General features: G+C 45.6%; 1 protein-coding gene across 2 annotated transcripts; it reads right to left on the minus strand.

The window, feature by feature from the left end:
* Positions 1 to 7187: 7187 nt before the first annotated feature.
* LOC144607065 (proteinase-activated receptor 4-like) lies at positions 7188 to 15544 on the minus strand. 2 transcript variants are annotated; one of them, XM_078423640.1, is made up of 2 exons: positions 15427 to 15544; positions 7188 to 8240 (listed from the first exon to the last, which is right to left on the minus strand). In XM_078423640.1, the coding sequence occupies exons 1-2, from the start codon at positions 15506 to 15508 to the stop codon at positions 7213 to 7215; spliced, it is 1110 nt and encodes a 369-aa protein (XP_078279766.1). In that variant the 5' UTR covers positions 15509 to 15544; the 3' UTR covers positions 7188 to 7212. The 2 variants fall into 2 exon arrangements, with proteins under 2 accessions (XP_078279766.1, XP_078279765.1); XM_078423639.1 differs by having other exon boundaries at positions 7188 to 8243; positions 15427 to 15537.
* Positions 15545 to 22638: the final 7094 nt, after the last annotated feature.

Genomic DNA, 22638 nt, shown 5'->3' on the forward strand with positions numbered 1-22638 from the left:
CGTTGCATCTCCCCTTTTCCTAATTGGCCACCATTCAGGTAATACTCTGCTTTCCTGTTCTTGCCGTCAAAGTGGATAACCTCACATTTAGCCACATTATATTGCATCTGCCATGCATTTGCCCACTCTCCTAATCTATCCAAGTCACTCTGCAGCCTCCTAACATCCTCCTCGCAGCTATCACTGCCACCCAGCTTCGTGTCATCCGCAAACTTAGAGATATTGCATTCAATTCCCTCATCCAAATCATTAATATATATTGTAAATAACTGGGGTCCCAGCACTGAGCCTTGCGGTACCCCACTAGTCACCGCCTGCCATTCCGAAAAGGACCCGTTTATTCCTACTCTTTGCTTCCTGTCCGCCAACCAATTCTCTATCCACCTCAACACTGAACCCCCAATACCGTGTGCTTTAAGTTTGTACCCCAATCTCCTATGTGGGACCTTGTCGAAGGCCTTCTGAAAGTCCAGATATAACATATCGACTGGTTCTCCCTTATCCACTCTACTAGTTACATCCTCGAAAAATTCTATAAGATTCGTCAGGCATGATTTGCCTTTCATAAATCCATGCCGACTTTGTCCGATGATTTCACCACTTTCCAAATGTGATGCTATCACATCTTTAATAACTGACTCTAACATTTTCTCCACTACCGATGTTAGGCTAACTGGTCTATAATTCCCCGTTTTCTCTCTCCCTCCCTTTTTAAAAAGTGGGGTTACATTAGTTACCCTCCAATCCTCAGGAACTACTCCAGAATCTAAAGAGTTTTGAAAAATTATCACTAGTGCATCCACTATTTCTGAGGCTACTTCCTTAAGCACTCTGGGATGCAGCCTATCTGGCCCTGGGGATTTATCGGCCTTTAATCCATTTAATTTACCTAACACCACTTCCCGACTAACCTGGATTACCCTCAGTTCCTCCATCTCGTTAGACCCCCGGTCCCCTGCTATTTCCGGCAGATTGTTTATGTCTTCCCTAGTGAAGACAGAACCAAAGTAGTTGTTCAATTGGTCTGCCATCTCCTTGTTCCCTATGATCAATTCACCTGTTTCCGACTGCAAGGGACCTACATTTGTCTTAACTAGTCTTTTTCTCTTCACATATCTATAAAAGCTTTTGCAGTCAGTTTTTATGTTCCCTGCCAGTCTTCTCTCATAATCTATTTTCCCTTTCCTAATTAAGCCCTTTGTCCTCCTCTGCTGGACTGAATTTCTCCCAGTCCTCTGGTATGATACTTTTTCTGGCTAAATTATATGCCAGAATTTGTTTTAATACTATCCTTGATTTCCCTTGTTAGTCACGGATGCACTACCTTTCCTGGTTTGTTCTTTTGCCAAACTGGGATGAACAATTGTTGTAGTTCATCCATGCAATCTTTAAATGCCTTCCATTGCATGTCCACTGTCAACCCTTTAAGTATAAATTGCCAGTCTATCTTGGACAATTCGCATCTCATACCCTCAAAGTTACCTTTCTTTAAGTTCAGAACACTTGTTTCTGAATTGACTTTGTCACTCTCCATCCTAATGAAGAACTCCACCATATTATGGTCACTTTTGCCCAAGGGGCCTCGCACAACAAGACTGCTAACTAACCCTTCCTCATTACTCAATACCCAGTCTAGAATGGCCTGCTCTCTCGTTGGTTCCTCGACATGTTGGTTTAGAAAACCATCTCGCAAACATTCCAAGAAATCCTCTTCCTCAGCACCTCTGCCAATTTGGTTCACACAATCTATATGTCCCGAACCGAGCATTATCTAACAAAAGTTGACAGGACCCACACATAAATCAATAAGTCATAGGAGCAGAATTAGGCCATTCGACCCATCGAGTCTACTCCGACATTCAATCAAGGCTGGTCTAACATTCCCTCGGTTTACAATAGACAATAGGTGCAGGAGGAGGCCATTCGGCCCTTCGCGCCATTCAATGTGATCATGGCTGATCATTCTCAATCAGTACCCCGTTCCTGCCTTCTCCCCATACCCCCTGACTCCGCTATCCTTAAGAGCTCTATCCAGCTCTCTCTTGAATGCATTCAGAGAATTGGCCTCCACTGCCTTCTGAGGCAGAGAATTCCACAGATTCACAACTCTCTGACCGAAAAAGTTTTTCCTCATCTCAGTTCTAAATGGCCTACCCCTTATTCTTAAACTGTGGCCCCTTGTTCTGGACTCCCCAACATTGGGAACATGTTTCCTGCCTCTAACGTGTCCAACCCCTTAATAATCTTATACGTTTCGATAAGATCTCCTCTCGTTGAAGGCCTTAGCAATGCGCGCTGCAAAAACACACGGCTGGACAGGGACTTGAACCCTGGACTGGTTGGCGTCCACATCTTTATCACTGCAGTCGTGTCGAGGTTTAAGTAACTTGTCTTGCAGTCAGAGTTCTGTGCCGTGGACTTGGAAGCATGTCTTTGAATTGCAGCATTGCAACTGGGGAATTCAATTCAGGCGATTAAATAAATGGAATTAAACGCTCTCAGTGAAATGCTATAGATTGTGGCAGAGGTCTCTCAGGTACTTCCACCTCGTTGTGTCTGGTTTACAAAAGGCTCCAGATTCAGCACAGTGGTTAATGTTTAGCAGCCTCCCAGTTCAGGGGCAATTGTTTAGTGTTAGTATTAGAGATACAGCACGGAAACAGGCCCTTCGGCCCACCGGGTCTGCGCCGACCAGCGCGATCCCCGCACATTAACACTATCCTACACACACACACACACACACACACACACACACACGAGGGACATTTTTTTAACATGTATATCACTATTTTAAAATTATTTATTTATTTTCCGGTCAATACAATACAACAGATTGACCATAGAGTTGCGAAAGTTAAATAGTACGAAATCATTGTATCAAAATTAAAACAATATAATTAAAACAAAATTAAAAACAAGCCAATTAACCTACAAACCTGTACGTCTTTGGAGTGTGGGTGGGTGGGAGGGAGGAAACCGAAGATCTCGGAGAAAACCCACGTAGTCGGGATCGAACCCGGGTCTCCGGCTTTGCATTCGCTGTAAGGCAGCAACTCCACCGTGCCGCCCAAATGGGGATGAGCAATAAATGCCAGCGTTGCCCATCCCACGACATACCCTGCAGGTGTAAGTTTGAGAGCATATCGCGTGCATGCAGAGAGAGTACATCGCGGCCTGTAACATCCATCAAACACCCATCAACGAATGCAATTACAAAAAGAGGTGGATACTGCCCGGTCCATCACAGGTACTGACCACCCCGCCATCGAAGGGATCTACAGGGGTCGCTGCCTCAAAACGTCAGCCAGCATCGTCAGAGACCAACTCCACCCTGGCCACGCTCTCATTTCACCCCTGCCATCGGGAAGAAGGTACAGGAGCCTGAAAACTGTAACATCCATGTTCAGGAGCAGCCTCTTCCCCACAGCCATCAGCCTCTTAAACAGTGTTGCAGTGCTATTTTTTTAGGTGCCGGAGCTGTCACTGGTTAAATTCCCCGCTAGTTAAAATTCCCCACTGTTTATTTTGGCTTTTGTGTTTTTTTTACAGGGATGCCGGAGCGGCGCTCCGCTGTGCTCCCAACACTACACCCCTGCCCAACAATACAAACACCAGCTACACTGAAAAACTACGAACGGTCTTAGCTCCACAAGGGACTTCAGGCTTTTGTTTGCATTAATATTGTCTTTTTTAATTTGTTATTTGTTTGTTATGTAATCTATGTCCCGCGTTATAGACCTGTCATGCTCCAGGTAAGGATTCCATTGTTCCGATCCTCAGTACATGCGACAATTAAACACACCTGACTCTTAACTCTTGTCCTAGACACCTTGTTAACGAGCAAACCATTCACAAGGTGAGAACGGCAGAAAGGACCCCGTTTCTGGCCCAGCCAAAGACCAGCGCCTTTAACTCTGATAGCACCACTCAGCAAGTGTGATTGGAAACTCCTGTTTCACTGAGTTTCACTGTTTGCATCCACGCGTTGTCACCCTCTCCACAACCAACAGTAGATCATCGTGGGCTCTGCCTTTCCTTGATCGTCGTTGCTGGCTTTGATTTGCCCTTCTCACACCATTCATTCGTTTCTTCTTTGTACCTTTCCATGCCTCTCGTTTCCCCTCTCCCCTGACCCTCAGTCTAAAGAAGGGTCTCGACCCAAAACGTCACCTAGTCCGCTTCTCCAGAGATGCTTTTGGATATATTTTCTGTTTCTACAAAAGCCCCAAACATGCCACAGTTTGATTGAAGAACTGTGTTTAAGAAGGAACTGCAGATGCTGGTTTCAGCTGATTGAGGGGTCTCGACCTGAAACGTCACCTATTCCTCTTCTCCAGAGATGCTGCCTGACCCGCTGGGTTATTCCGGCATTTTGTGTCTACCTTAAGTGTTAGTGGAAGTTGCTCTTCAAATCAATAAGAATATTCGACTCTGAAAATCAAATGTCGTGGATTTATTAAGATACAGGACATGGGAAAAGTATTTAGCTTACACTTAAGAACTCACATCAAACAATGGTTGTTTGAAAAGTTATAATTCTGAGCCAAGTTATTTATGCACATCAGGGACTTTGATGCATTTCCCTCCATTTGACAATTTTTGCATTATGTAATTAAATAGAAGTTAAGACACACACTTCAGTTTAGAGATAGAGGGCGAAACAGGCTCTTTGGCCCATCGAGCCAAACACCGACCAGCGATCACCCCGTACAATAGCACTATTCTACACATGTTATGTTCCAATTTTATAAAACATCTGGGGTACAGCGTTCCGCACTACAGGAAGGATGTTAAAGTCCTGGAGAGAGTACAGATTCACCAAGATCTTCACCCGGCGTGGAGTGTTTTAGTTACAACAGCCAAATGGAGAGGCTAACTTTACTCTATGTGTACACTCTGGACGGCTTGATTGTAATCGTGTACAGTCTTTTTGCAGACTTGAAGTGCAGTGAGACCCGCGCGTAGAGGGTTTCCTGTTGTTGTTAGACTGCCAGTGATATTTGGCTGCATGTCCCTTTTTGGTTGAGTGCATGTCCCTTTTTCCCCCCCGTATCATTGATTTAATTACGATCACGACCCACCACCACACCCACCACCTTAGTCCAAGATCACCAAATTATCTAGTCACTCGTTACAAATGTACTAAATAACTACTATACCACTATGTCCCTCTCTAACACCACCCGGGCGCGAATGTCACCCCGGAAAAGGGGCAAGCATCTGGCATGGGCCAAGCCCTCTTTCACTTGGCTCCGAGAGAGTGCATGTCCCTGGTCTGCCAGAGGTTTAGTTTAGTGATACAGAGATACACTGGGTCGCCCAGCGATTCCTGCATATTAACACTATCCTACACCCACTAGGGGCATTTTTTTTACATTTACCAAGCCAATTAACCTACAGACCTGGACGGGGAGAACGTACAAACTCCACACAGACAGTACCGGTAGTCGGGGTCGAACCCGGGTCTCCGGCGCTGCATTCGCTGTAAGGCAGCAACTCTACCGCTGCGCCACCGTGCCGCCCTAGGTTGCCGCCTTTGCTACTCCAATATGACCGAGTCTTGCCATGTTCAGTTTTGGTCTCCTAATTTGAGGATGGGACAATCTTGTAATTGAGGTTCACGAGATTGATGCCTTTTGTTTTTAAAATAACAAATGCTTTATTCCAAAAAAAAACACAAGACAAACATACAACGTACAGGTATGTAGGTTAATTGGCTGGGTAAATGTAAAAATTGTCCCTAGTGGGTGTAGGATAGTGTTAATGTGCGGGGATCGCTGGGCGGCGCGGACTTGGTGGGCCGAAAAGGCCTGTTTCCGGCTGTATATATATGATATGATATGATACAAAGTGGTCATTTTGATCAGATCAAAAGCCGCCTGTATCGGCAGTTTACAAAACAGAACAAGTATCAAATTAAAATCCCGCCAACTTTGTCAAGAATACATTCGACCCCCCGCGGCGACCGGCGTTCACGGAAGGCCTCCAGAGTCCCCGGGGACACTGCGTGTTCCCTCTCCAGGGACACGCGGGCACGGACATAGGCCCGGAACAGGGGCAGGCAGCCGACCCCTGTGAGGCCGTCGACTACCCGCTGCCTGGACCCGCGGATGGCCATCTTGGCCAGGCCCAGGAGCAGACCAACAGGGAGACCCCCTCCTCCCTCCTGACCCTCCCCCCTCTGTACCGGGTGCCCCAAAATCAGCAGCGTAGGGCTAAAATGGAGCCAGAACTTGCGGAGCAGCCCCTTCATATACTCAAACAGGGGCTGCAACCTCACGCACTCTAAATACAAATGGTACACGGTCTCCTCCTCGCCGCAGAAGTGACAGGCGGCAGACGAGACCGTGAACCGGCTCAAGTACCTGTTACAGGCCAGAGCCTTATGCAACACTCTCCACCCCAGGTCCCCGATGTAAAGCGGGAGGACCCCCTTATAGAGAGACCTCCACTGGGGACTGCTCCCGCCGTCAGGTGGTAACACGGGCCGCCAGGGCGTGCCCGGACGGAAGACGAGGGCGAGGAAGTGGAGAGTGTGCAGGGGCAGCCTGTACAAGACGCGCCTCTCCGCGTCACGGAACGGCGCGCTGGGCATCTGGGAAAGGCGGCTCATGTTGCGTGGAGTCGGCTCTCGGGAAGGGACCTGAGCCATGGGTCCTGTGAGCAATTCCGACGGAGCTGGGGTAAGCCCAGTCAGAATCGCTCCAGGCACACATCCCAAGAAGATTGATCCCTGGGATGGCAGCACTGTCATATGAGGAAAGATTGAAAAGACTAGGCTTGTATTCACTGGAGTTTAGAAGGATGAGAGGGGGATCTTACAGAGACGTATAAAATTATAAAAGGACTAGACAAGCTAAATGCAGGAAAAATGTTCCCAATGTTGGGGGAGTCCAGAACCAAGGGCCACAGTCTTAGAATAAAGGGGAGGCAATTTAAAACTGAGGTGAGAAGGAACCTTTTCACCCAGAGAGTTGTGAATTTGTGGAATTCTCTGCCACAGAGGGCAGTGGAGGCCAAATCACTGGATGGATTTAAGGGAGAGTTAGATAGATCTCTAGGGACTAGTGGAATCAAGGGATACGGGGAGAAGGCAGGCACGGGTGACTGATTGTGGATGATCAGCCATGATCACAATGAATGGTGGTGCTGGCTAGAAGGGCCGAATGGCCTCCTTCCTGCACCTATTTTCTATGTTCATAAAGACCAACTTCAATAGCTCGACACCTTGCTGTCTGGAGTCGAGGAGGAGCCTGATTGGACCAGGAGCTGTGCAGATTTTCTTGAACTCTCATCTTTCGTTCTCGCGCAGGAAAGCAGACTTCTCACTTTGCTCCGGAACTCGTCCGAGACGTAGTAGTAGATGAAGGGGTCGATGCAGTTGTTGAGAGTGCACAGCATCAGGCAGATCGTGTAATAGTGATAGAGGTGGGCAGTGGAGCCAAGGTCAGAATGGTGAATGAGCAGGATTATATTGCTGGGGGCAAAACACACCATAAACACGATCATCACCAGTGTCGTGTTGCGCACAGCGTGGCCGAACGGCCCCGTGCTAATGAGCAGCGCTCTGATTACCGACAGGTCACAGAATATCGTGGTGAGACAGGGGATGAGAAAGCCAAAAGCGATCAGACACATAAAGTAGTAGCAGGAGTAACTGGAGGCCACCTTTTCCGGCAAGACATCGTGGCAGGTCGTGACATTCAGGTACTTGAATGAGTACACCTGCTGCTGCAGAAGAAACGGTATGGTGGAGAGTCCAACAAGAAACCAAATCGTCAAGCAGGTGGCCGTGGCAAACCTGTTGTCTCTGAAGCCCTTGGAGTAGAACGGATGGACCAGGGCAAAGTAGCGGTCGATGCTGATGAAGGTGAGGAGGAGGATGGAGCAGTACATGTTCCCGTAGAAGAAGGCGGTCATCGTCCGACACAGAGCTTCGCCGAACACCCAGTTGTGGCCCTGGAAGTGGTAGTGGATTTTAAAGGGCAGCGCCAGGATCAGGAGAAGGTCGGCCGTGGCCAGGTTCATCAGGAAGATGGTGGAGGGCATCCGCTGGACCTTGGTGGCCAGAACCCAAAGGCCAAGACCATTCGCCGGGAGGCCAATGATCAGGATGATGCTTGAAATGACCGGGATTACCACCGTGGTGATGGGACTGGTGAGATGATCCCTGGCGGAAGCATTCAGAAAACTGCTGTTACCATGATTGTAGAAGTGGAAACTCCGTACATTCGGACCATCTGCTAAAATAGAAAGTTTTTTTTTGTTATCAGCATTTAAGTTCTGTTTTTAAAAATCGAGATGGCAAAAGGCTATGGATGCCCTGGGTAGCTCTCAAGAATAAAAGGGCTGTCTTGTATGAGAAGGAACTGCAGATGCTGGTTTACACCAAAGATGGACACGAAGGACTGGAGTAACTCAGCGGGTCAGGCAGCATCTCTGGAGAAAAGGAATAGGTGACGTTTCAGGTCGAGACCCTCTTCAGACTGAGAGATCAGGGGAGAGGGTAGCGAGAGATACGAACAGGTACAAAAAGCAAATGAAGGGAAGATTGCAAAAAGACAGATCAAAGCCAGCAGTGATAACAAAGGAAAGGGCTAACTTGTCAGGTACAAAGACATGTAAAAGCCAACAATGGGAGCTTGGATTTTACCGAAGAATGGATCAACCTCAATGTGCTGAACGGCCTAAAAACAAATCACATCAGGATGTAGAAAATGAGCTGATGTTTTTAAATAAAAACATAGACGCAGGAGGCTGAGGTTTGATCTTATAGAGGTTTATAAAATCAAGAGGGGAATAGATTGGGTGAATGCACAGTCTTTTATCCAGAGTAGGGGAATCAAGAAATGGAGGACACAGGTTTAAGGTGAAAGGGGCAAGATTTAATAGGAACTTGAGGGGCAACCTTTCTAATCAGAGGCTGGTGGGTATATGGAACAAGCTGCCAGAGGAGGAAGTTGGGACAGCCACTATGACAATATTTAAAAAACATTAGGACAGGCACACGGATAGAAAAAATGTAGAGGGATATGGGCCAAACATGGGCAGGTAGGATAGGGCATCTTGGTTGGCATGGATGAGTTGGGCCGAAGGGCGTGTCTCTGTGCTGTGTGACTCTGTGTTGCTATCTAAAACATGTTAGGATGTAGAAAATGAGCTGGTGATATTAAATAAAATACAGAAAGCAGGAGGCTGAGGTGTAATCTTATAGAGTGGTATAAAATCACACAGGGAATAGATAGGGTGAACACACCGAGCCTTTTACCCAGTGTGGAAACAGGCCCTTCGGCCCATCGAGTCCGCGCCGACCAGTGATCCCCCCATATTAGCACTATCCTACACACATTAGGAAGCATTCTTTTAAAACATTTATACCAAGCCAATTAACCCCAAAACCTGTACATCTTTGGAGTGTGGGAGGAATCCGAAGGCCTCGGAGAAAACCCACGCAAGTCACGGGGACAACGTACAAACTCCGTGCAGACAAACACCTGTAGTCGGGACCGAACCCGGGTCTCTGGTGCTGTAAGGCAGCAACTTTACCACTGCGCCACCGTGCCACACCCCAGAGGACAGAGGTTTAAGCTGAGAGACAAAAGATTTAATAGGAGCCTGAGGGACAACCTTTTCACACAGAGAGTGGTGGGTATATGGAACTAACTGCCAGAGGAGTTAGTTGAGGCAAGTACTGTAATAACATTTAAAAGACATTTGGACAGTACATGGACTGGAACTGTCAACAGATTGGAATTGGGCATGTTGGTTGGAATGGGCGAGTTGCAGGAGTGCCAACTATCTCACTCCCAAATAAGGGACAAGGTGATGTCACCGCCCTGCACCCCACATGACCTCACCCAGCCAGCGGCCACATGCTCCCGCTCCACCAAAGGCGGCTACCTTGGGCCAGGAGGCAGATTGGCGGCGCCTGGGCCTCTGGACCTAGACTGTCCAGACCTACAGTGTCCGGACCTACAGTAGGCCTACTACGGGACAAACCTATTTAGCCCAAAATGTGGGATGTCCCGGCTAATACGGGACAGTTGGCAACCCTAGCGAATTGGGCCTAAGGGCCCGTTTTTGTGCTGCATGACTCTACGACTATGACAGGCTTTTACCTTCTGATGCAAACAAAGATAAAAGCGACCAAAAACTTTGCAGTGCGTCTATCTAAACACCTCTTAAATTCCCCTGTCATATCTGCCTCCACCAGCACCCCTGGCAGCGCGTTTCACGCATCCACTAACCTCTGTGTAAAATAAATGACCCGCATATCGCCTTGAAACTTTTCCCCTCTAGCCTTAAAGCTGTGGCCTCTAGTCTTAAATTGAATTTCAAATGTAATTTAAGGTCATTGGAAACATGTTCTCAGAATAATCAACTTTTAAAGTCATTCACAGAGTCACAGAACACTGAAACAGACCCTTTGGCTAGGGTTGCCAACTGTCCCATATTAGCTGGGACATTCCGTATCTTGGGCTAAATTGGTTTGTCCCGTACGGGACTGCCCTTGTCCCGTATTAGGACCGGGGGGCGCTATAGGCCCGGGCGGTGTAGGCCCGGAGGCACCTGGGCGGCCGCCATTGGTGGAGTGGGAGCACGTGGCCGCTGGCTGGGTGATGTCACATGGGGCACAGGGCAGTGGCGTCACCTTGTGCCCTATTTGGGAGTGAGATAGTTGGCACCCCTACCTTTGGCTCATTGAGTTCACACCACTAATCAAACATTTATTTACATCAAAGATTGACGCAAAAAGCTGGAGTAATTCAGCGGGTCAGGCAGCATCTCTGGCGTAAAGGAATAGGTGACATTTTGGTCTTCGGCCTGACTGGAAATGTCACCTATTCCTTTTCTCCAGAGATACTGCCTGTCCTGCTTAGTTACTCCAGCCTTTTGTGTTTATTTTCAGTATGAACCAGCATCTGCAGTTCCTTCCTACACTTATTTACAGCAATCCCATTTTATTTTATTTATTGTTTATCCATTGTAATGAATTTTACCTCTCTCTAGATTCTACCACTCACTTCCCACTCGGTGTAATTTGCAATGGCCATTTCACTCACCAGACAACCCCATGGGAGGCAACTGGAGCATCTGCAGGACCCAGGAAGAACATGCAAACTTCATACAGACAGCATGCAAGGTCAGGATTGAATCGGGGCTGGTGGATCTGTGAGTTAGCAGCTCCATCAGCTGTGTCATTGTGCTACACTTAAAACTGCCAGTGTATAAACCAGGGGTGGCCAAACTTGCTTAATGTAAGAGCCACATACGATAAAGTTCAGATGTTTGAGAGCCGCAAGACATGAACAAAATTTACACATACGTTTTTATTGTTACATACACCTTTTGTTACAAAAAAATTATATAAATATTAAGAAATGCATGTATGCAATAATATTTATTCATGTATGCAGTTTTTTAAACTGTTAATTTGTATTAGTTTCAGTAATCACAAAGTACACATATATACCAAATGTTTTCAAAATCTTGACTGATGATTGTTTTAACTATATTGAGCGTATTTAATATGACAGATTTCATAACATCTTCATACTTGAAGTATCTGGCTGCCAGGTGTTCACGATTAATAATGCAATGAACAGGGAGAAACTCTGGAAAGCTGGGATCACTTTTCATAAGTGCAATTAATCCTACATTTTTCCCCACCATTGCAGGAGCTCCATCTGTTGCAACACTGACGAGTTTATTCAGTGGAACATCAGCATTTGTTAAGGTTCTGTCAAGCGCATTTTAATGTCAACACCATGAGTTGTTTCTTTTAATGCCACTAAGTCCAACATCTCTTCTTTCACAGTTACATCAGAGGAAACATAACGAACAAATACTGCCAGTTGTGGGTTGTCTTGTATGTCTGTTGATTCGTCAAGAGCTAAGCTGAATGCAAGGGAATATTCTAAATCATTTTGCATTTTGCCTGCAACATCAGCACTGATCTGAGAGATACGCCTCTCTGTAGTGTGGCGTGAAACTGGTGTTTGTGCTATTAGTCGCTGAAGTTTTGTGTTATTTGGATCTAAGTGGATAATCATACGAAAAGTTTTTGTGATTTGTTTCATAGTGGCGTTTCAAGTTACTGGCTTTGTAATGACTGAATGACACATGGCAGATAAGGCACAAAGGTTTACCTCCTTTAACGGTGAATGCAAAATCTTCCTCCCACTCTTCCTTAAAATTTCTGTTTTCATCTTCATATTTTCGTTTGTTACAATTTGATGACGCCATCTTCCTTCACAAAATTTTCACAGACACTTTAAATAAAACTTGTGTCTGTTTGATTTGTACAATAGTTATACTATAAACTATTGTACAAATCAAACAGACACAAAATGCTCGAGTAACTCAGTGGGTCAGATAGCATCTCGGGAGAGATTTGGAATGGGTGACGTTTCGGGTTGAGACCCTTCTTCAGACTGAAGGGTCTCGACCCGAAACGTCACCCATTCCTTCTCACCCGAGAAGCTGCCTAACCCGTTGACTTACTCCAGCATTTTGTGTCTACCTTCAATTTTAACCAGCATCTGCAGTTTTTTGCCTATGCAAATCAAGCACTTTATTTTACAGTGAAGATGGGTCTCGACCCGAAAAGTCACATATCAATGGTATCACAAAATACTGGAGTAACTCAGCAGGTCAGGCAGCATCTCTGGAGCGAAGGAATGGGTGACTTTTCAGGTCGAGACCCTTCTTCAGACTGATGTCAGGGGGGGGTGGGACAAAGAAAGGTGGAGACAGGAAGACAGTGGAAGAACTGGGAAGGGGGAGGGGAAGAGAGGGACAGAGGAGCTATTTAAAGTTAGAGAAGTCAATGTTCATACCGCTGGGCTGTAAGCTGCCCAAGCGAAATATGAGGTGCTGTTCCTCCAATTTGCAGTGGGTCTCACTAGGACACTGGAGGAGGCCCATGACAGAAATGTCAGACTGGGAGTGGGAGGGGGAGTTGAAGTGCTCAGCCACCGGGAGATCAGGTTGGTTAAGGCAGACTGAGCAAAGGTGTTGAGCGAAATGATCGCTGAGCCTGCGTTTGGTCTTGCTGATGTAGAGAAGTTGACATTTCGTCACATATCAACGTTCTCCAGGCATCCTGCCTGACCTACCAGCACTTTGTATCTTTTTAATTTTATTTCACAGGATTGGTGGCAAGGTGGCGCAGGGGTAAAGTTGCTGTCTTACAGCACCAAAGACCCAGGTTCGATCCTGACTACGGGTGCTGTCCGTACAGAGTTTGCACGTTCTCCCCGTGACCACCTGGGTTTTCTACGGATGCTCCAGTTTCCTCGCACACTCCAAAGGTTTCTGCAGGTTTGTAGGTTAATTGGCTTCAGTAAATTGTCCCTTGTGTGTAGGATAGTGCATGGGGTGATCACTAGTCAGCGTGGACTCGGTGGGCCTGTTTCCACGCTGTATCTCGAAACTAAACTAAGGATGACTTTACCACAACGATTGTAACTTGTTAAAGAATGGTAGGTGTGGAAAGGAACTGCAGATGTTGGCCTATACCAAAGATGGACACAAAGTGCTGGAGTAACTCAGTGGGTCAGGGAGCGTCTCAGGAGAAAACGGAATAGGTGACTTTCCGGAACCTTTCTTCAGGCTGAGTGAGCATGGTATGCATGTGGACGAGCTCCTCATTGCAAAGTAGTCTAATTTTTACCAAGGGTTTTGATTCAGACCCAAGCTGGAGGCATGGTGCATCTACCTAGTCCCTACCCTCAGGAAGTATGTAGGAAGTCCAGAGGGAACGTACAGAAGATTCACCAGCACAATATTGGAACTTAGGAAGTTAGGCAAAGAGGAGTAATTACACAAGAATAAGATTCTATTTATAAGCTCATGAATTCATAGGAGCAGAACCAGGCCATTCGACCCATCAAGTCTACTCCACGATTCAATCATGGCTGATCAAATCTTTCCCTCTCAACCCCATTCTCTTGCCTTCTCCCCATAACCCCCGACGCCCAGACTGGTCAACGTCACTTATGTTCGAAAGATCAGCAGTGTTTTATCACAACGATTTAAGGGGAAATACGTTTGGTAGAATAAAGAGAAGTGTCGAGTAAATAGATGGAGAAAACTCTTAATAAAATGTTTGGAGGTCAAGTTAGGAAGCATTTCTTCACACAAAGAACAATGGAAATGACGCAAGATCTTGCCTGTGAAAAATCAGTGGATTCTGCAGATCAGCTGGAAGGTTTAAAACGCATTGACAAATTTTAGGCAACTGAGGATATCAAGATAAATGGAGCTAAGCTCTGCATGAATAAGTCATACAGCGTTGTGTTTGTTTGTTTGAATTTAGAGGTATAATAAAGAGTGAACTGATTGCATGATTTAATTGAATTAGGGTGAAGATTTTTGTTCTGCAGAGGGATGATATTAAACAGGGGGATCAGGCCTAAGGGGTGAATAGCATTTTGCTGTCAGCAAAATCCTGTATATCTGTACACTCTGGACGGCTCGATTGTAATCATGTATTGCCTTTCCGCTGACTGGCTGGCACGCAACAAAACCTTGGTGCACATGACAATAAACTAAACTCAACTCATCTCAATATTAATAGAAAACCAGGTGTTCACCTTAATCTGTGGGGACCTCCACAACTGCAGTGATAGACTACAAAGTGCTGCAGTAACTCAGCGGGTCAGGCAGCATCTCTGGAGAAAAGGGATGGGTGACTTTTCGGGTCGGGACCCTTCTTCAGACTTCACCAGAGATGCTGCTTGACCCACTGAGTTACTCCAGCACTTTGTGGGTACCTTTGGTACAAACCAGCATCTATAGTTCTTTGCTTCTAGACTTTGGGCGGAACAGTGGCTCAGCGATAAAGTTCATAAGATCATAAGTGATAGGAGTGGAATTAGGCCATTCGGCCCATCAAGCCTAGCACGCCATTCAATCATGACCGATCTGTCTCTTCCTGTTAACCCCATTCTCCTGCCTTCTCCCCATACACCTGTGAGGCAGGAGTTGCTGCCTCACAGTGGCGGAGACCCGGGTTCGATCCTGACTATGGGTGCAGTCTGTACGGAGTTAGTACGTTTTCCCTGCAATCACGTGGGTTTTCACCGGGTGCTCCGGTTTCTTCCCACACCCCAAAGACATGCAGGTTTGTAGGTTAATTAGCTTCTATAAATCATCCCCAGAGTGTAGGACGGAACTGGCAGGCGGGTGATCGCTGGTCAGTGTGGACCCGATGGACCGAAGGGCCCCGTTTCCACGCTGTATCGCTGAACATAACACCAGTGATAGAGGAAGGGTGGCAGGCCAAACAGAGGGCAAGGAATGAACACCTTTGGAGGGAGCCTGCATCAATAGCCAGGAGAGTTAGGGAGACTTTGTGCCCTCCCCCCGGTATTAATAACACATATTACAAGTGGAAAGGAGCAAGATGAAGGGATAACTTACCTTTGGCCACTTCGTGGAGCTCAGCAGACGAGAGCAAAGTCGCAAAAAGAAAGATCTTTTGGATGAGGGCAGGCAGAGCCATGGCGAAGGTGCTGAATGCACATCAGGCAGTGAGTAATTGTTTGCAAGTAATGACTTACGTGCGTGCTATTTATACTCCAGAAGAAGAAGAAAAAAGTTAAACAGGAAGTGGTGGTGGAACCTGCATTTTTGGAGTGAATAAAAGTTTACTTCAAGGATGCATGCAGGAAATGTCCAGGCACGGCATGAGGTTCCGAGGACTGACGTAAATCCAGGGAAAAGTTACTCAGCGGCTATCTCCCATGTTAGAAACTTTGATCGAACCATCAGGTCTCTGCTTACAAAGATATCACAAAACGCTGGAGCCTTCTTCAGTCTCTAACCCGAAACGTCACCCTTTCCTTCTCTCCTGAGATGCTGCCTGACCCGCTGAGTTACTCCAGCGTTTTGTGATACCTTCGATTTGTACCAGCATCTGCAGTTATTTTCCTACAGGTGTGTGCATACAAATTTGCTAGCTGCTGGTCATTTGAGTAAACTCCAAAATTGCTTTGAGCGTGCACCCCTTTTCCACAAATCTCTCCACACCCCCTCTTCAGAGTCTTTGCACCCACCGTGAATTAATTAGGATTTGTCATGAAAACAACAACAAAAAAAAGCCAACATCTGTAAATCTGTGGTAATTGAGCAGCCGCTGGTAACAATCTTCCTAACTTTCATTTACGTTTGGCTGGTTAAAATATCCGAAACAGCAAGAAATTACAGAGAGTCGTGGATGCAGCCCAGACCATCACACAGACCAACCTCCCTTCCGTTGACTCCTTCTACACCTCACGGTGCCTCGGCAAGGCCAGCAGCATAATCAAGGACCAGTCTCACCCCAGGTCACTCCCTCTTCTCCCCCTTCCCAAGAGATACAGATGTGTAAAAACGCACACCTCCAGATTCAGGGACAGTTTCTTGCCAGCTGTTATCAGGCAACTAAACCATCCCATCACCAACTAGAGAGCGGTCCTGACCTCCCAATTACCTCGGACTATTTTGTAAATCGGACTTTACCGGACTTTTTCTTGCACTAAACATTATTCCATTCATCCTGTATCTGTACACTGTGGACGGCTCGGTTGCAATCAGATATAATCTTTCCGCTAACTGGGATAGTAAACAACAAAAAGATTTTTACTGTACCTCGGTACACGTGATAGTAAACTAAATATCTGCAAAAAGCTGGAGTAGTTCAGTGGGACAGGCAGCATCTCTGGAGAGAAGGAATGGGTGACGTTTCGGGTTGAGACCCTTCTTCAGTCTGAAACGTCACCCATTTCTTCTCTCCAGAGATGCTACCTGTCCCACTGAGTTACTCCAGCTTTTTGTGTCTATCTTTGATTTAAGCCAGCATCTGCAATTCCTTCCTTTACAACTAAATATCTACCATGGAGAAACACAAGGAACTGCAGAAACTGGTTTGCAACAAAAAAAAATGACACTGGAACCCAAAAAAGTGCTGGAATGACTCAGCAGGTCTTGCAGCATCTCTGGAGATGGTAAATGGGTGGCGTTTCTAGTTGGGACCCATATTCTGACTGAGGGAAACACACGTGGCAGGGGTAGCGAGTCCGGGTCAGAACATGTTCGGAAAGTGGGAGAGCAACAGGAATCGCAGAGTGGGTGCAGTGAGAAGGGGCCTCCCAAAATTCCCTTCAGAGAGAGGAGGAGAACTCCTTCAAATTAAGCATAGTGAGGAATCGTCACCTATCCATGTTCTTCAGAGATACTGCCTGACCCACTGAGTTACTCCAACGCTGTTTCCTTTTTAGAAATATATATTTATACCACATTCAGCTTGTAAGTTTATCTATCCCTTTCGCAGTTTAAGGTCACAACAGGATGGAGTCTAGCCATGGGTTTCAAGATTTAAAAGTATGACGCAAGAGGAAAAGGGTTAAAGATCAGCCGAGAGTTGGAAACGTTTCAGAAGTCAACATATGAGGCCTAAGCATTGATAAGGGACAAGAAGGTGGGAGTGCATCTCTGCAATTCCTTCCTGTTTTTGGACATTTTAACCAGCCAAAACATAAATGAAAGTTGGGAAGAAGGTTACCAACTGTTGCTCAATTACCACAAGTTTACAGATGTTATTTATTTTCGTAATTGTAATTAGGCTTGCACCAGACATGAAAAACAAACTGTAAAATCGCCTATAGATAAGTAATAAGACAAATAATAACATTTGGGGCGGCACAGTGGTGCAGCGGTAGAGTTGCTGCCCTATACCTTCAGAGTCAAGAGTTCGATCCTGACCACAGAGTTTGAATGTTCACCTCGTGAACAGGTGGGTTTTTCTCCCGGGTCCTCCGGTTTCCTCCCACACTACAAACACCCACAGGTTTGTAGGTTAATTGGCTTCTGTAAATTGCTAAAATTGTCCCTAGCGTGGAGGATAGTGCTGGTGTACGAGGTGATCGCTGGTCAGCGTGGATTCGGTGGGCCGAAGGGCCTGTTTCCACGCCGTATCTCTAAAGTCTACAATCTAAAGAAAAATATTGGCAAACATCAGCGTGGGCTGCTTGCAGACTGAGACGGAAGGAGTTATATTGGGAATAAGGAAACAACAGAGCAGTTACAAGTACTTTGTGTTGGTTTACGCACCAGACACAGAAAGCCCCCAGTCATTTTATGACTAACAAAAAAAAAAGAAAATTAGCAACAGTTTAAAAAACTTATTGGAGAAGTTAATGGCACTAAAAGCCAGTGAAACTTAAGGACCCGATGACTTGCATCCTAAGGCAACTCCACACCACCCTGGCCACACACTCATTTCACCACTGCCATCAGGAGGAAGATCCAGCAACTGAAAACTGTAACGTCCAGGTTCAGGAACAGCTTCTTCCCTACAGCCAACAGGCTATTAAACACTACGACCTCCAAATAAGCTCCAAACCAAAGATACTAGAGCAGGGGTGGCCAAACTTGCTTAATGTAAGAGCCACATACGATAAAGTTCAGATGTTTGAGAGCCGCAAGACATGAACAAAATTTACACATACATTTTTATTGTTACATACACATTTTGTTACAAAAATTTATATAAATATTAAGAAATGCATGTATGCAATAATATTTATTCATGTATGCAGTTTTTTAAACTGTTAATTTGTATTAGTTTCAGTAATCACAAAGTACACATATATACCAAATGTTTTCAAAATCTTGACTGATGATTGTTTTAACTATATTGAGCGTATTTAATATGACAGATTTCATAACATCTTCATACTTGAAGTATCTGGCTGCCCGGTGTTCACGATTAATAATGCAATGAACAGGGAGAAACTCTGGAAAGCTGGGATCACTTTTCATAAGTGCAATTAATCCTACATTTTCCCCCACCATTGCAGGAGCTCCATCTGTTGCAACACTGACGAGTTTATTCAGTGGAACATCAGCATTTGTTAAGGTTCTGTCAAGCGCAATTTTAATGTCAACACCGCGAGTTGTTTCTTTTAATGCCACTAAGTCCAACATTTCTTCTTTCACAGTTGCATCAGAGGAAACATAACGAACAAATACTGCCAGTTGTGGGTTGTCTTGTATGTCTGTTGATTCGTCAAGAGCTAAGCTGAATGCAAGGGAATTTTTTTAATCATTTTGCATTTTGCCTGCAACATCAGCACTGATCTGAGAGATACGCCTCTCTGTAGTGTGACGTGAAACTGGTGTTTGTGCTATTAGTCGCTGAAGTTTTGTGTTATTTGGATCTAACACTGCAACAACCTCAGCTATGTTCTTCTTTACAAATTCGCCATCAGAATATGGGCGTTTAGCACGGGCAATATTCCATGACATAACAAAACTGGCTTCAGTCGTTGTATTGGCTTCCTTACTGAACGTTGTCAACAGTGTCCGCTGGCTATTTAGTGATGATTTTAACACAGTTAACTTGTTTATCCTTAATTCTGATTTAGGTGGATAATCATACGAAAAGTTTTTGTGATTTGTTTCATAGTGGCGTTTCAAGTTACTGGCTTTGTAATGACTGAGTGACATATGGCAGATAAGGTACCTCCTTTAACGGTGAATGCAAAATCTTCCTCCCACTCTTCCTTAAAATTTCTGTTTTCATCTTCATATTTTCGTTTCTTACAATTTGATGACGCCATCTTCCTTCACAAAATTTTCGCAGACACTTTAAATAAAACTTGTATCCGAAGTGTACCAACTAGGTCTGCACGGTTCAAGTGCGGTCGGGCCTAGACTCATTAAGCCACCTGTGACAACTCTCACTCCCCGGCGCACCCAAATCTTTAACCCCCTTACCCATGACCTCAGTCTTCTGACATTCCTCTGTAACCCTTGCTGACGTGAAATTTCTTTAATCCCTCTGCCTCCCACCATTCCCTCCCCCAGCACTAAAGAACAATGCCTCACTCAGATTTAGCATTAAAATCAGGATTTAAATTCTTAAATATTTTTACTAACCATGAACATTAAACTTACGTTTTATTCCAATGGGGTCTCAATTCATACCAGTAAATAATTATAAAGCTTGAAATTTTTTCTTATTTACCTTTTATATTAACTGTGATGAAAAAACTGTGAGCTCAGCCAACATATTTCCACGAGCCGCAAAGAGCCGCCTGTGGCTCGCGAGACGCGGTTTGGCCACCCCTGTACTAGAGGAACAAGATAGACCACTCGACCCTAAAAACCGTAGTATGTCATTTTAGTAGGCAGAAACATTTAAAAAGAAAAATAACAAAGATTTGTGAATTGATAGATGAGATATATTCTGTATTTTAATGCTATCACACATACTGTTCCCCCAAAACACTGATTACACGGCGAGTGGCATAACGAAAAGCGGCGTGTTTTGCCTACTAAAATGGCGGACATTACGCTCCTTTGCGTACTACACTTCAGTATAGACGATTTCAAGGGAGTGGTCCATCTTGTTCCTCTAGTATCTTTGCTCCAAACTGCACAGACTTGGTAGCATTGGTTTTATCTTTTTGCATTATTATTGGTTATTTTATATATATATGTGTGTGTGTGTATATATATATATATAATATATATACACACACACGTATGTGTATGTATGTGTATATATCTATAAGTATATATTTATACATATATATATATACTGTATGCACCTATGTGTATAGATAGATAGGTTAAGCCTCTTGTGAGTGAATTTATGCACCTGGTTGAGTCCTTCAATCTGACTCTTCACACCACGGGACCCACTCACAAGTTAGGCCATACTCTCGACCTAGTGTTATCGTCCGGATTCCCAATCAACAACATCGAAACTACTGAAGCCTGTCTATCGGACCACAGCGCTATCATTTTTGACGCATCTCTGCCTTTATCTCCCGCAAAATCTCATCTCCCTGTTCGCTACTCCCGCGACATAAATTCATTGACTGCCAATAAATTCTCCGAGGCTCTCACAGCTGCCCCCAACATCTGCACTATTGAGGCCTCTCCCCCCCATCTCAGCACTGAGGATCTCGCCTCTTTATTTAATATCACTTGCTCTTCCATCCTGGATTCTATCGCTCCCCTTAAAATGAAAAAGCCTAAGCCCAAAGGTCGGCCGTGGCTCAATGACTCCACCAAAGCCCTAAGAAGGGAGTGCAGAAAATCAGAAAGGAGGTGGAAATGTGACAAGCTTCAAATTTCCTTCGAAATTCTGAGAAACAATCTTCTCAAATACCAGGAAGCAGTAAAGTTTGCTAGAGCACAATACTTCTCCGACCTTATTTCCAAAAACTCTCATAACTCCAAGGTCCTATTTACAACAATTACCTCTGTCATATGTCCCGCCCCCAGTACCAGCTTAGTTGGGTCCCCTGCTAAGTGCGAAGAATTCGCTAAATTTTTCACCAGCAAAGTTGAGAACATTAGAATGAACATTTCCCCTCCCACCCGTGACCTAGCTGTCTCACTAGTCTGTTCATCTAAATTGGACTGCTTCCAACCCGTCACTCTATCCTCCCTTGCAAAGCTTGTCTCCGCTATGAAACCTGCAACCTGCCCCCTTGATCCTGCCCCCACTGCCCTTCTGAAGGATGTCATTGCAATAGCCGGTCCCAGCATCCTCTCTATTATCAACAGTTCTCTGGCCACTGGCACTGTTCCAACCAGTTTCAAGCACGTGGTGGTCCAGCCCCTACTGAAAAAACCTAACCTAGACCCCACCTTGCCTAGCAACTACAGACCCATTTCCAAACTGCCATTCCTGTCAAAAGTCCTTGAAAAGGCAATCCTAAACCAATTAGTGCCCTACCTGCACCAAAACACCAAAACACCATCCTGGAAAGTTTCCAGTCAGGTTTCAGAGCCCACCACAGCACAGAGTCTGCCTTGTTGAAGGTACACAACGACCTGCTTCTCGCCATCGACACCGGCGACTGTGCAATCCTGCTCCTTCTCGACCTCAGCGCAGCGTTCGATACAGTGGACCACACCATCCTTATTGACCGTATCCGGTACGCGGTTGGCATTGATGGCACTGCCCTGAGCTGGTTCGCTTCGTACCTCAAAGATAGGAGTTTCGCCATCAACATAGGCAGTTATTCCTCTGCTCCATCTAGCCTCTCCTGCGGAGTTCCACAAGGCTCCATCCTAGGCCCCATTCTCTTCTCTCTATACATGCTCCCCCTTGGCCAAATCATTCAAAGGCACGGCATTTCTTTCCACTGCTATGCCGATGACACTCAGCTTTACCTCCCCCTGAAACCCAACAACCAGTCAAATTTAAACAGCCTCTTACACTGCCTTGAGGACATAAAATGTTGGATGGCACAGAACTTCCTCCAATTAAATGAGAGCAAGTCTGAGATCATCCTATTCGGCCCCCCCGACTCCATCAAATTGATAACAGGTAGTCTTGGAAGTCTATCCTGCCTAGTCAAACCGCATGTCAAAAACCTCAGCATGATATTTGACTCTGCATTAAAATTTGATAAGCAAGTCAACGCTGTGGTAAAAGCCAGCTTCTTCCAACTTCGAACCATAGCTAAAATCAAACCTTTCCTCCAATTCGACGACACAGAAAAAATCATTCACGCTTTCATTTCCTCCCGCCTAGACTACTGCAACTCCCTATACACTGGGATCAGCCAATCTTCCCTGTCCCGCCTGCAACTGGTCCAAAACGCCGCAGCGAGACTCCTGACGGGTACC

Source organism: Rhinoraja longicauda, chromosome 28 (assembly GCF_053455715.1).
Source record: "Rhinoraja longicauda isolate Sanriku21f chromosome 28, sRhiLon1.1, whole genome shotgun sequence".
NCBI lineage: Eukaryota > Metazoa > Chordata > Chondrichthyes > Rajiformes > Arhynchobatidae > Rhinoraja > Rhinoraja longicauda.